Consider the following 14,592-nt stretch of genomic DNA (forward strand, 5'->3'; position numbering starts at 1 on the left):
TTTGTTACAGTGTTAGCAATGACTGTACTGTTGGAAATACCATTTTCCAAATATGACATAATACAAGGACCTCTTGATTTAAAAGATCACAGCATGCTCTTCTCATTGTCATTAGATCTTTACAGCTGGTAGATCCTGAAGCCAGAAAAGTTTGGGGGTTTTTTGCCAGATAGCTGTACTAAGTTACATTGAGATGATTGTAAGGCAATTCACCATAAGAAAGTGAAGTAAGACAGTAGTATTTTCAGTCTTTGTTAATTACAAATTTGGGATCTTAATTTTCTTGAACCACGTATGCAAATATATCTGGACAGAATATTGCTTCTTTCATGGAGTAACACAGTTGTTTTCACATTTTGTTTTGTATTTCCAGTAGATCTGAGTCAGTTCATCAGTTGCCCTCCCAGAACAACAGACTTGTAAAGAAAGAAGAAAGATTCAGTATGCTGAACCAGATCTTCTCTTGCAAAAAGAAGAAAGATGACCAGAAACCCAGCCAGAAGGAGAGAAGCAGGGATCAATATCCTGGAGAAGAGACCTCAGAAGTAGATGATATCATCACCCATTTTGATTGCATTATGAGAAAAAATTTCAAAGACATTCCAGATGAGTGTAAGACCACCCCTGACTTTAAAAGAAAGAGCACAGACACTAAGTACCTTATAGCAGAAAAGAATCAAACAGCAAGTCAGGGACTCCCGCCCATCAGCACCCAGAGCCTCCCCCCAGTCACTGCAGGCAATTCTTTCCTAACTGCTTCCCAGAGCACAATGTCAAGTTTCTCCTCCAGCTCCAGTACCCACCATTTTCCACACAAGTCTCAAAAGAATAGGAGTGAGCACAACTTGCTGGACCACACAAGCAGCTGCCAGTCTTTGCTGGATGATCCCTGGAACACAGACTCTAACCAAAGACTTTCTTACAAAGTCTGTACCAGGACTTCTTCAGACAAACTGATGAATGGCTTAAACTCTGATAGATCTCACCGTGTGCTTTTGTGCCCTCCCTGCCTTCCCTCACTTCCCAGTTCTCCATCAGGTAATTTTTTTTCCTTCTCTATATCCTAAATCCTATAATACCTACTGATGTGGCAAGCTGATTCAGAAAAAAAGTAGGTACCAATAACATTTCTAATTTTTTAATATTTTTTTCAGTTTCTCCTGTATGTAGCTATCACAGAATGTGGGTGGGACATCATTTGAAAGCTGAAGCAAGGTGCTTAGGTGTGGGAAATAAGAGATTTAAGTAGGTCTGATGAGTAAGCAAAAATGCTGGCATACAAGGTACCTGAGCAATAAGTGCCTCCGGGTTGTATATATGCTTTCTGAATTGCACATTAACGCCCACTACCACACCTGCTGCTTTGTGTTCACATCTAGTCCTGGAAGTAGACATGCAAGAAACAGTCCTGCCCTCAAGTCTGTAACTGTGCTGAGAACTGCTTCTGGATCCAGCCAGGTCCAGTGCCATGCTGGACAGCTTCATGCCATGCCGCTTTACCCTTGTAGGTGTATTCTGACCCCAGGCTGCAGTGGCACCCCTTCCCAACCTGAATGCCACCCTGAATGCCCGCTTTTTGGTCTGACATACTGTTCTTATGGTTTCTCCAAAGCTGAATTCGGGTTGCTAAATTTACAGAGATGGGGTAAATGCTCTTATTCTGTGGTCTGGAAATTGTAATGCAACAGTAATGAAGCAGAGCATTAGAATTCTAAGGTGAACTTGATACCAGAGTTTGGCTGGATTTGGGATCTAGTATTTTGTTTGACTCACATCCATGTTTAAATGAATCTGGCTGGCTGGCCTGCACTCTGGAGTTTACTTTAACATATCAGTGTCTCCAAATTCATCTCCTTTGGGATTAGTCCCATGCCAAAATTAAACACATCTAGCATGCCTTCCAACCACTGCAATATCTAACTGAAAATGAAGCAAGCAAAAGCAATCCCCAAACTTACCAGTATACCATTAAAAGGAGTAAAAAGCCCAAAAGACAGGAGTCATTACCCTTCAGTGGAAAGAGTAGTGAACAGAAAGCCTAAGAAGACCCCTCGGTTAGCTGCATGATAGTGCAAACAGTATTAAAATCTAAGTGAAGGGAACTATAAAAAAGCAAATCTTTGCACACATGTCTGACAAGCAGAGCAGAGAGAGCAATTTCAGAATGACAGGCCATTCTACATACATTGTGCAAATAAGGGCTGGAAATAGTTTTTCAGTGTAAAAAGAAACTATTTAAAAAGTTCCACTTCCTGAACATCAGGCCACATTCCTGAAAGCTTAATAGAACTGTTCCGTAGGTGTCACTATTTTTTTATTATGCACTCTTCAGCTGCTCACTCAACCATACAAGCCCCAGACTCCACATGCCCAGCAAGGATTGTTTCTGCACAACTCCTTCTACACTAAATTCTGCAATTCTGTGAGGTTCAGCTCACATGTGGAACACAAGAATACCTCCAGGGCTACTTTACAACCTCACTGTAATAGGGTACAGTGAGGTTAAGATATGTGAGATCACTGAACTTGACAGCAGTAGCAGGAATGAATTCAAACTGGATAAACCAAACTGGAGGACAACTATTTCTGGGAAAAGTTTCTTGTTGGAATTTGCTAGACTATTAATACCTTTGATGTGGAAGTAACTAGGTTAAGATATTTGAGATCATTAAACTTGACAGGAGTAGCAGGACTGAACTCAAACTGCATAAATCAAACTGGAGGATAACTATTTCTGGGAAAAGCTTCTTGTTGGAATTTGCTAGACTATTAATGCATTTGATGTGGAAGTTATTTAAAATGTGATTATAGATATTTCTTAATATTGTAGTATACTACATTCCTAATAAAATGTTTAAATCCTTGTCTGCTCTGGACAGAAGGATAGGTGGTTTTCCTAGGAAAAATATTTCTGTGAACATCCTATGACAAAAATCTAGTCGTTATAATGGGAGCCATTTTGCATGCCCGAAGGAAAAATGAGTAATCTTATTTCTGACAGTTTATTATCTCTCTCAGAAAATAAAAAGCCTGAGTCTTCTTTAAGCCCCATTCTCTTTGTACCAGCTCCCTTTAAAAAAATTTTCCAACAATAAAATGATTCCTGGGAAAAAATGATAAAATGATAGCTGGGAAAAAGGACCTTCCTCTGAAACATGTGAATTAAAATCCTGTAAGGAGGAAGAGAGTATCTGACAGGAACACATTGCACAACACAGATATTGTCTCACATTTCTTCATGATAAAAAGATCTACTTATCCCTCTTCATGCCTATGTGTGTGGTTAAATCTGTCTGCCCCTGTAATTAAAGCCACCTGACTTTCTCTGAATTGGAACTGCATTTACTGTATGAGCTCCAGGGCTTCCAGGTCTCCAGTGCACTGTGCCTGCAGGACTTACAGGGATCAGAAGAAAAGTAAGTCTCATTCCAGCCTAGCCAGCAATGCTGTGCAGGCAGCCCTCTCTCTGAGGAAAAATGTCTCTTGTTGGCTTTTGTTGGATTTTTTTTGTTTGTTTTGATTTGGTTTGATTTTGGGTTTTGGGGTTTTTTAAAATTGATTTTTCTTTCCTTCTGCAGCAGACTTAGCTGAGGGGAAAAAACATCTGATTTTCGAAGACACTGAAGTGTTAATACTTAATTTCTAAATTCATAAGTGCGGGGGGGCTACATGTAATCTCCTAATCACAGAATATCTAGGCTGGGATTATAGGTATAATAATCTAAGGGAACTCAATTTTAAAATTATTTTCTCTGTTGACACACAGTGTTGATTGTCTTGCATGACCATGTCTATAGTCAAAGTCAAAGCTAATTTTTGTGCTCACTTGCTACAAAGGCAGCTGCCACATGTGTGTGCCAAAGTCTTTGGAGGTTTTTTGTTCTGTTTTCTATTCTCCTGGGAATGAAAGATGAGTCAATTTACTAGCTGAGCATTAGCACTTACACAAAGGGGAGAGGTTACTCTGTGTAGCAATGAGAATTACCTTACTATTATGCCATTGGTTTCTCTCAGAATGACTGCCCTCCACTGAGAAGGGCAAAGACAGTCTATACTAAAAACTGTCAATATTTGAAGAGTGTTTGCCAGCCACAGTACTGAGCTGGCATCAACAATCTGAAGCATTTTGTACTTAGGAGCTTTGCAATCATCTCTTTTTGCAAAATGTACTGCCAACTACATTCTACAGGGAAAAATGGTTTAAGTAGAGAAACTCCAAGTGATATGGGTAACATGGAATCTGTCTTGAGTATAAGGCAGCTCTGAGATGCCTTTCACCCACCCACCTTTTGGATTACTAAACTTCCAGATGTAAGATGATACTTTATTACAGATTTTATTACAGCAGCCCAGTACCTTCTATTTGCTTGAATAGGTAATATGAAAAATGGGCCATTATTAAGTTTATGTTGGTATAAGCGGTATGGTGTAGTTCAACAGGAAGAATTTCTTGGTAGGAAAGCAGAGAAAAGCTGACTGGTGTGGCTGTCACTTTCTCAAACTGAAGAACAAATTTACAGTGAGACATTCATCATTACATTAACTACTTCTACACAAAACACACCACTATGTGGTTTACCTTCCTAAATGCAAAGGAAAATAAAAAAGAACAAGCTGTAAAAAAATCCAAATGCAGTCTTGCATTTTATAAGAATGCAATTGTTTCCTTTCTATTTCAATCAAAAACAACTGCAATCATAAATGTGCTCTTGGGGACAGCAATGATGATGTCTTAAAGAGAGAAAAACTGTTTTTTGAGATATTATGTGAAACAGATAGAAAGGAAGAGTAGAAGAATACCTCCACTTAATGCCATAACTTTTAACAAGGATTCTTTTCCAAGCATTCATATTATCCTTTGCAAATAGGATTATGTTTTGTACTGTTGTTTTGCAGACAGATATCTCCAATTATGAAGTGAACATTTCTTATCTCTTGATAGCAACAACTTCCCGTCATCAAAGCCATAATGGTACATACACAACAAGCCATTAGTTCTCAGCATAAACATCACAGAAACCAATATAACTTGAATTGCACTAATGAGAGCAACAAACAATTCTCTGCTATACTGGAATTGATATATTTAGTTCTTTGTGCAAAGTGGATGCAATGTCTACAGAAGAAATTTACCAACTAGACACTAGAGATGTTAAAGAGTAAAACATGGGAAAAGCAAACTGAAGTCTGTTTCTATTAAGCACAGCTCACCCATACAAGATTCTTCATGCTTTAGCTCAATACACATCAGCTTAACCACAGGATCCAGCAGACTGACCCAATGTCTATCAACTGTTGTGGTTTTTGGACCAGGACCTTGCTCCATGCTGAGCTGAAGGCTTCATTGTAACATGGTGGTTTGCCTGACAAACACCACTGTAATTCCTTTCCCACAGAATCTGTTCAGTCAGCAACAGTTACAGCAGTCTTGACAGCTCCTTCAATGCACCTTTAGAAAACTGCTCTACACTATTTTTCTATAGCTTTATCTTGCACAGCCCAACAATACAGGTATTTTCAAGTACCAACTGCAAAGCCACAAAGGCAATTAATATCATTCAATCTCTTCCTCCTGCTTAGGATGTCCTGCTACATCCACCCCATGTCTCCCCTTGTCTCTGTGTGTCGACAGAGCAGATGCCTGCTCCTCAATAAGCTATGTTGCAAAGCCATACTGGATGAGCAGCTGCTTGGCAAGACAACTCATTACACGGCTCATCGCAGATTTGGTGGTAACGAGAAAAATAATTTGAAGGACTCAAGCATCACAGAGTAAGATCAGCTCAGGAAAAAGATCTGGGGAAAACATTGACTTGGTGCTTGAATTTCTACTTTTATCAATATTAGACATGTCCTTTATGTGATGAAATGCATTACATCATCTAACATACTGTCTTTTTTAACAGTATTAGACCTGAGTTAACTTTAATCTTAAACAGTTTCATGCCAGAATTAAGCAATTAACCTTTCCTTTTTCAGTATATATTCTTCTTGGTAAAAATGATACTGCCATAAACATAGTTTAATAAGGATCAGTATCACCTTATATGGGTTCTGATATGCTTTCATCTGCAACAAAATGCTCTCAAAGCTTATTTTTACTACTAATAGACTTCAATCTCCTTTTACAACCAGCAGTTGAACTCTTATTTGTGTTCTAATACTAACAAAGGCCCTACCAGGGTATTTTGCAAACTAAAGCTTCAAATCTGAAATAAAATAATCTATTTGAATAATATTTTACAGATTTAGAGTCTAAATGTTCTTACAGAGACCTAGCTAATAAACTGTGACCATTTTAAGACCTATTGCCATATTATGTGAGAAGAAGTCATAAGGGTTTATGTGAAGGTTATAGTAAATCAATCAGTCTTTTTTATGAATGTAAAGTAAACTAAGCAACAGCTCCTTTTTTTTTCCTTCAGTGGTTCCTTGCTATTACATATTTCTGAGAAATACTAAGTAAGTTTTCCTTTCTTTTCTGGAAGCCAAAAATGCACAGTGCATCACACTAGTTACAATTATTTCCATATCAATTATTATCTTTTTCTTTCACAGGTAAAAGTTTTCAACAAATGTCCATAGGCCAACACAAACCAAAAAATGTTATTCCTATACGGAACAGCCTAGCTCCCATATCCAACCACAGTGCTCACAAAAGTAAGTACAGACAAGTGCTAGTTACAGTATCATATTGCGTGCCTCCATCACTGGCGTCTGAGGGCTTGAGAGAGGTTTCATGTTTGTTTTTCACAGCATCATAGAATGGCTGAGGTTGGAAGACACCTCTGGAGACTGTCTGTCCAGCCCCCTGACAAAGATGTGACAAAGAAGTCACCTACAGCACATTGCCTAGGATCGCACCCAGTTTTGTTTTAAATCTCTATGAATGGGGATTGAAATAAGACAGTTTCTCTGGGCCATCCCTTCCAGTGTTTTACCACCCTCAGAGTAAAAAGTTTCTTCTTACTTATTTGTGGCTATTGATTCTTTTCCCTCCGTAGGACTCCACTGAGAAGAGTCTGTCTCCTTCTGCATTACTCCCCACAATCAAACATTTATACTTATTGACAAGATCCTTTGAGCTGCCTTCTCTTCTTGAGGCTGAACACTCCCAGCTCTTTCAGCCTCCCCCTTAAGGCTGACACTTCAATCCTTTAGTCATCTCCATTGCCCTCCATTGGACTTGCATCAATATGTCCCTCTCTCTCTTGTACTGGGAGCCTCAGAACTGGACTCAGAACTCCAGATGTGTTTCACCTGAGCTGAGTAGAGGGGAAGAATCACCTGTCACAATCTGCTGGCAGTGCTCTTCCTGATAGAGCCCCGGACGCTGTTGGCTGTAGTTCTGCACAGGCACCTTGCTGGCTCACGTTCAGCTTGGGGAAGCAGTTGTCCCAAAGAGCAGGAGAGTTTCAACCCACTCCCAGAGCCCCAGCAGAGTGTCAAGACTTAGTGATTGTTCCAGGCTGGATGAAGAACTGGGGTGTTCTTCACACATAAACACCAGCCCTGCTCCTAGCAGTGTCCGACCCTCACATTCTTATGCTCCACAAAGAACAAATCTCCATTGTATATTGGATGAGGATTTACAGTTTACTAATTGTAATCCTGCAGATCAGCCAGGTTCTAAAGCATTCACATTTCAGACCTACATTTAAGATTCACCGCCTCTTATAATCTGAATTTCAGAAGCAATTCTGCAGTTACGGCAGTATTACTAGAAATGAAACAGCAGAGGTAGCCTTACAGGGACCATCAGATTGGGTGGGGTTATACAGAATCCTGAACTGCTGCTGTTTTGTACATCAGACAGGAAGAAGAAAAGATGTTTGAATTACTGAGGTGGTATTCTCTGTCTGCTCAGAGGGAAGAAAACAATTTAATTGCTTTTAATTGCTTTTAAAACCCCAGGTCCAGGTGTTCTGTATTTTAAGCTTTCTACTAATGTTCTCTGTGTCTTCTAGTTAAATCATAGTTGTAAGGAAAATCCTTTAAAAATCATTTCATAATCATTGTTGTTCTTGCATTAATTCATATAAATGGTCAAGAATTTAGTTCTAGTCTTATGCTAAAAACTGTTTTACAAATAAGATACAATTGTCACAATTAAGAATCATGGTTTAATTAACTAACGCAGCACATTTATCCAGGTACCATTACTGCTTGAACATTAGTTCAAGCCAGTAAGAGAAAAGCAGAATTATTTGCAAAATAGATTGTATTTCTTCTTTGTTCACACAAATTACATATTTGCTCCTGAAGGTTTCTAAAGAACTGTTTCAGAGCCAAGATCTCACTCATCCTTCACCCAGCCCCAAAAATATTACTCTTGTGGACGTAGCCTTTATCCAGGCAAAGTGCTCCAGCAACAAAGACTGAGTATAAATATTTGTGTTTGTCTAGTATTTTTAATACATAAGACGTGTGTTAAAAATATGCTAAGGGGAAAAAGAAAGTTGCCAAGAAGCTGAAACAATGAAATAAGCACAAACTAGAATGAGAACTGAAACTACTCAGAGACTAACAGAAAGAAGAAGTATCTCCCCCAGAAAAGGAAGGGCAATGAAAAACAAAAGGAAGAAATTATTAAATCTCTCAGTAAAAGGTTTTAAAATACACATTAGAAAGAGGAAAATAGGAATGAAACAGTAGCCTAGGAAGAGTACTTGAATGACTTTAAACCATAAAATCTCACCCTTCAGATATTCCCAGGGCCAGAGATCCTTCACCTGGCTTCTTGAGTAGCCTCAGCACAGACTGCATCTCCTATTCTGCATGCTGCTGCTTCATCCCCAGCACACTCTTTCTATCTCATCATGCAAACGCTTCCAACAACCCCAGAAAAAAGGCTGTCACACACTCACAAAATGCCAGAATAATTTTTCAAACAAATATGGGACTTCTAGAGAGCTCTCTGCTGCTCTCACTTCTTCATGTAGTTTAAAAAGCCTGATGGTTCTGGAGATGTCAGAGGAGAAAATGTGTCTGATGGCCAAAAAAGTGACATTATAACTTGCTGGAAAAAAAAGCACAACAACAAATTCAAAAAAAAATTTTTTTATATCTATTTCTACAGGTCATTTAACAGTGTTTTCTGGAGATCTGTGGTTGTTTTTTGCCAATATTCATCATGATTTGAAGTTTCTTCTTTCCCAAGTTAACAGCAAAGCATTCCACAAAGCACCCACATCTCTGCAGAAGGCCACTGTGGTCCACTGCTTGCAAAGGAAGGGAGTCTAAGAGCCATCCCTCTGCTGGACTCCATACTCCTTGAGCAATGCCTTTCTGACAGCCTTATTTTTGCCTCTGCAGTTTGTAATAGCAGCCACTCAAGAGTCTCTACCGAGTGGAAAAGGCTTCCTGAACCAGTAGCTCCTATTGTACCACTAGGTCTTCGGTGGCCGACTCTGCCCTCCACATGTGAGTCATTACTGGTGCTTTTGCTGTATGTAGCTCTGGGGGCCTTAAGGGCTCTGCCTCCCACAGATCCCAGCTCTGGGTCCAGGCTCATGTGTTTCAATACATGTACTAGTACTAGTCATTATATGCATTGTTTCAGAGCCATCCATGTACCAGTCCTGAAATCCTAAATCAAATATCCTAAAATAAGCACAGTATGCGGGACTACATGATGGCTGCTCTGTCATGGGGGTGAAGATAAGCTACAGTGCTTTTGGCCTACTTAAACCCATCATTAAAAACTTTTAATGGTGTATATAAAGTACAGAAAGCTTTATGCATATTTTTCACACAGGTGTGAACTTTGAATATATTAACATACGACTATGTTCCAAAGAGGGAAACAAGTGAACCTCGCAACATTTGGTTTGCACACCAAAATTTCAGCGAACTCAAAGCATTCTACCATACAAATGGACTCATTTATTGTATTTAGCCCTCCCAGATTCACACAAATTCAACACCAACTAAAGCAAAGTATTAATGGTTTGGGGTTTTTCATGGAAAGGAGAAGTGATTTCCTGAATTTCTGAACATGAATGAATCTTAAATATGACCCATGAATTACAGTATACTGCCAGAGGCCAAGCAGTTGTAGTAAACACTGTCTGCTCAGGTAATCACAACTTGAATAGGAATTGAAATCAGCTCAAACGAAAAAAATCTACCAAGTTTCTAAATCCTCTCTATAAAGATCCTGCTTTGCCCTAAACCCATACCTGATAAGCTTTAGAAAATTACTGCTCCTGATAAACAAATAGTCAATGATTTAATTAGTATAAGGTGTATGCTACAGGGGATTATGACAAGAACTTCAGCCTCTTTTGCACAATATGTATAGTCAAAATAGATAGATATAGATAGACAAATATATGAAGTGAGGGCCCACTGCAGACATAAGAGAGGTAACATTGTTTTCCGAAGGGCAAATTAAATAAAACACAAAATTTCCAGCTAGAACACTTCAGAGGAAAGTGTTAATAGCTTCTCAGATAATTCATCACAAATATGCAGATGGAAGGAAATCACAAATGCAATGAGAACGCAACCAAGAAAAAACTAATGTAAAAAATTGCAAGGAAGATTCTGTAGCCAAAATGGAGATGGTGTAACTTCAGAAGGAGCTCTTTATATGCTTAAACTGGAAAAAACTAAATTATTTGTATACAAAGAGTTTGTGAATAAAATGGAGATAAAATGAAAAGAAGCTAATGTGATTCACAAAAACTTTACAAGCACAGAAAAGTAGGTCTACAATTAAGTTTTTGAATTCTCCTTTTAAAAGATCAGGAAATTAGTGAGTTGTCTGAATGAAGGAGCCTGAGGATTTCAATTCAGAGAAAATACAGAACTGTATTAGCTTTAAAGCACAAACAGGGCTTTAAACTGATGAATGTGAGGTAGAAATTAAAGATTATCTTAATCCACAGTTTCTTACGAGACAACAATAGAGATACATAGTGGGTGTGCCTCAGGTGTTTTGGTGTGTGTCTTGGTGTGCTACAGGGTAATGGGCTACTTTTATAGCCTGTGAATACCAGAGCATGTGTGGACTTACCTTTATGATTGACTGTGCTTAGAGAAACCCAGACACAGCATCTCACATTCTTCCATTTCATCTTCCTTAAGATTTTGATCAGCATTTATCTTCAGCAATAGAATGTTTTTGTTAGAAATAATATATTCCCATGGGACATTTCTGTTACAGTCAGCCTGTGGTTTTGGATGAAAAAATATATTGTGAAAATTCCTCCAAGAAGACCAAGTCTCCTTCAGACAAACTATAGGTTCTCTGCTTATCAAAAACAAATTGTTGAACTTTTCCAGATGTACTGCTCACTAAACAAAAAGTAAATCACTTAGCAGTGGAGCTGTTTTCTTCAGATGAAGATTAGCCTTGCCACGGTTACACTATTTTTTATTAATATTTTGATCACATTTTTCAAATGCAGGCTTGAGTATGCACAATAAGAGACAACAGTTCAAGGAAAGTAGCAAAATCATTTGTAAAAATGCCATGCTTTTCACTTCCTGTGCACTCTTTCTCTTTTCTTCTTTTTCCTCTAGTTCAGCTACCATCTCAGGATGCTAAGAAGTTTAAGACCCTACAAACTGATGTAGTTATTCTCCCACCAGCTCCAATCTCCAGATCTCAGAAAAAAGGACATTCTCAGAGTCATATTCTCTATTCTCTCTTGCCTGATCTATCAGGAGAGCATCTGAAACCAAGCTGTGTCCTACCTGCTATCCCAAACCAGAAGAAATCTAATCCTGCAGAAGAGCTTGAGAAATCACTCACCAAATCAGATGCTGAATATTAACTCATTACACTGGCCTAAATTAGTTGAAATATGTCTAAGTGGTTGTTAAAAGATAACTGTACAGTTAAATCTCATTATTTGCACTAATGATACTCTTGTGAACTGGAGTGTAACAAAAACCAAGATAAGATAGCACATCACAAAAGCTGCACTCTGTGTGTGTGTGTGTATATATGCATTTGCATTATAGTTTTCATTTATGATGAAATTGCTAAATCAATATTTAATGTGCAGTAAATTTATTTTGTGAATGGAACCCTCATAATGCGTAATTTTGTTGCAGCAATGTGCTGTTAAGCCTTTCATAGAAAAAAGGAACAAAGAGTAAGGTTTTCCATGTGATTTAAAAGTCAGAACTAGGGAAACAAATTGGCAGGGCTTCTCGGTAGTTTGTAAATGCAAAGGTGCTGATTCTGATGCTGTGTGCCATCAAAAAAAATATTTTTAAGATAAAGAAAATAAACTCAAAAGGCAGTTTTAACAATTGAGGTCTTTTGTCTCTTTCTTTTTCACACATTTTCTAAATTGTAAGTTTGTGGGGTTTTGTGAATTCAACAAGCTAAAAAAGTACAACAAAACACTAATCCCTGTGGAACAGACAGGGCTTTAGCATGCACTGTTCAAAACTGTTCATTTCACAGATAGACCAATGTCTTATTTAATTCTTCATACTCCTCAGTGACAAAAAAACAATTGTGTACTGTTATCTTCATAAAGCAAGGATTGCACAGTCCTGAGTTTTTAGGCATTGTTTCACTTTGATCACTGAACTGAAGGAAATTTAACTAGATTGTTGTTCAGTCAAGAACCTTTACAAGTGGTATAAGCCTTTGACTAAACATTGCACAAGACTGTCCTTTCGTAGAGGCTAACAAAGACGCCAGACTCTGCTTGCTTTAGGGTTCTTATCTAAATCTTGCTGCAATTGATTTAGAGGCTTCTCCACTTCTGATTATAGAGGGGCTGTTGACTTGGGGAGATAGTCCCCTTTTGCCACTCTTCTGTATCACCACTTCTAGTAAGCCGGTCCAAAATTAGCTCTACATCAGCAGCTCATTCAAAAAGGACATGCCACTTCTGATTATCTCTAGATAAATGTCTTATTAGCTGTACAAACACTTCTTTTGCTGTGTCACAGTAAAAGACAAACCTGACATGAAGACAAAGATAATCATGTTCCAGTAGCTGCAGTTTCCAATTTCCTTGTACTAACAGATGTAAATAGGATGGCTGGTGGCTGTCACAGACAGTCCCAGAAAGAAAAAAGCAGAGCACAACAGCTGCTCTGATGCAACACAGGGAAGAGGGAACTTTTGCATGCAAATAAAAGAATACTTTATTTTTAAACATCTCACCTAAATGTCAGGGTATAAAGCTCAAATTCAACATGTAAACATCTAGCTTCTTGATGAAAAAATGTGAGACTAAAAAGCTCATGTACCTGGACCTCACAGACGACCTACTCCCTGAGGCTAGATGGAAAAAACACTGCATGACAGATGCATGGTCTGGTAAGGAATCAATTCTAGCATGCTCTGTCTTTGCACCTGACTGGTCCTGTTCAGTCCAGCCTCACTGAAAAGTCCAGAATCTTTCCTGCAGTGTAGCAGACTGGTATTTGCTCCATGAGGTCATTGCCTGAGCTACTTTCTCTGCTCTACAGAGCCCCTGAGCTTCTGTGCTTGAAACTCCACCTATTGCAAGTCCCAAAATCTCTATCCTGACTTATGCCACTTTGTACCTCTCCCTGAGGCCTCACACAATAAACAAATGGTTCATAAGTCATTTCCTAGAAACATTAAAGCTTCAGTGCAGACTTTGCCACTATCACTTGGTATAAAGCAAATGGTTTTGGTGCAGACTGCACAGAAGGGAAGAGAAATCTAAATCCTACAGCTCTGGCCATCACAAGAATGAGGTTTGTCTTCACAGAATGAAAGCCTAAAGTAACCATTCTGGAAGAGATTAATTATCTTTAGTTCAACAAACTGCTTGGGAATGGGTACAGCATGTGGAAGAAAGGGAAGACCAAATGGCGTAACAAGGAAATCCTAGTGAGGTCAAACATTTGTAATTCCATTGCCACATTAGCCCTTTTCAGTGGGTATGGAAACCATGCCTTGAGCTATCTACTGGGATGCCTCAAAAGAGGATAGTCCCATGATGCAACTCCAGTTTTTCCTGAATAGAAGGGGATCCTCATTGCTTCTGCTGGATTTGAGAGAGGAGGTGAACACCTCTCATTTCTTGCATTACCTTGCCTCTCCAGGGTCCAGAGTCCTGGGCCGTCTATTGGCAACTATAAAAGCTGTGGTGGCACTCATTTTTTTGCCAGCTGCTCTTCTATGCTGGAGAGAAAGATAGAAGAGCAGTCTGTGTTGTCTTCCCATAGAAGCTTGAACAAATTTTAAATGGTTCCAGTATTACAGCAAGAGAGAAAAGGAGAGAAATTCCCCCATGCCTTAAGCTAGACACTTCCATTCCCAGAAAGGAAGCAATCAGATTTCTGGTTTTCCTGTTCAGCAGTACTTTTTTAAGGCAGCATGGGTTAACAAGGCTGAATAATGAACAATTTCTGATCAAAGGTAACACTGTCTTTCAAATTAAATTCCTTCCCAAAAAATGCAGAATTCCAGGTGCAGTCACTTGTTACCATATACGTTACCACTCTCTACACAATATATTTGTGTGACAGAAGGCAGGTGCTAGGTGAATTTTTCCTATAATTTGTCCCTTTTTTCCTCATCTTTTCTAGAAATGAATGTTTTCTTCTGTGGGTCTGCAACCAAGAAAAGTCTTTTTCAGGAAA

General features: G+C 38.8%; 1 protein-coding gene across 4 annotated transcripts in view; it reads left to right on the top strand.

The window, feature by feature from the left end:
- The window catches only part of ANKRD55 (ankyrin repeat domain 55), a 46,893-nt gene extending 34,626 nt beyond the window's left edge, over positions 1-12,267 (top strand). For 2 of the 4 annotated variants that reach the window (XM_019283502.3, XM_019283501.3), the window contains exons 9-12: positions 374-1,038; positions 6,559-6,660; positions 9,316-9,423; positions 11,530-12,267. In XM_019283502.3, the coding sequence (XP_019139047.1) occupies positions 374-1,038; positions 6,559-6,660; positions 9,316-9,423; positions 11,530-11,783 (1,129 nt within the window). In that variant the 3' untranslated portion in view covers positions 11,784-12,267. The remainder of the gene's footprint in view (positions 1-373; positions 1,039-6,558; positions 6,661-9,315; positions 9,424-11,529) is intronic. The other 2 variants (XM_010395283.4, XM_019283503.3) reach the window with 1 other exon arrangement.
- The last annotated feature ends 2,325 nt before the right edge of the window (positions 12,268-14,592 follow it).

Source organism: Corvus cornix, chromosome Z, assembly GCF_000738735.6.
Source record: "Corvus cornix cornix isolate S_Up_H32 chromosome Z, ASM73873v5, whole genome shotgun sequence".
NCBI classification, from domain to species: domain Eukaryota; kingdom Metazoa; phylum Chordata; class Aves; order Passeriformes; family Corvidae; genus Corvus; species Corvus cornix.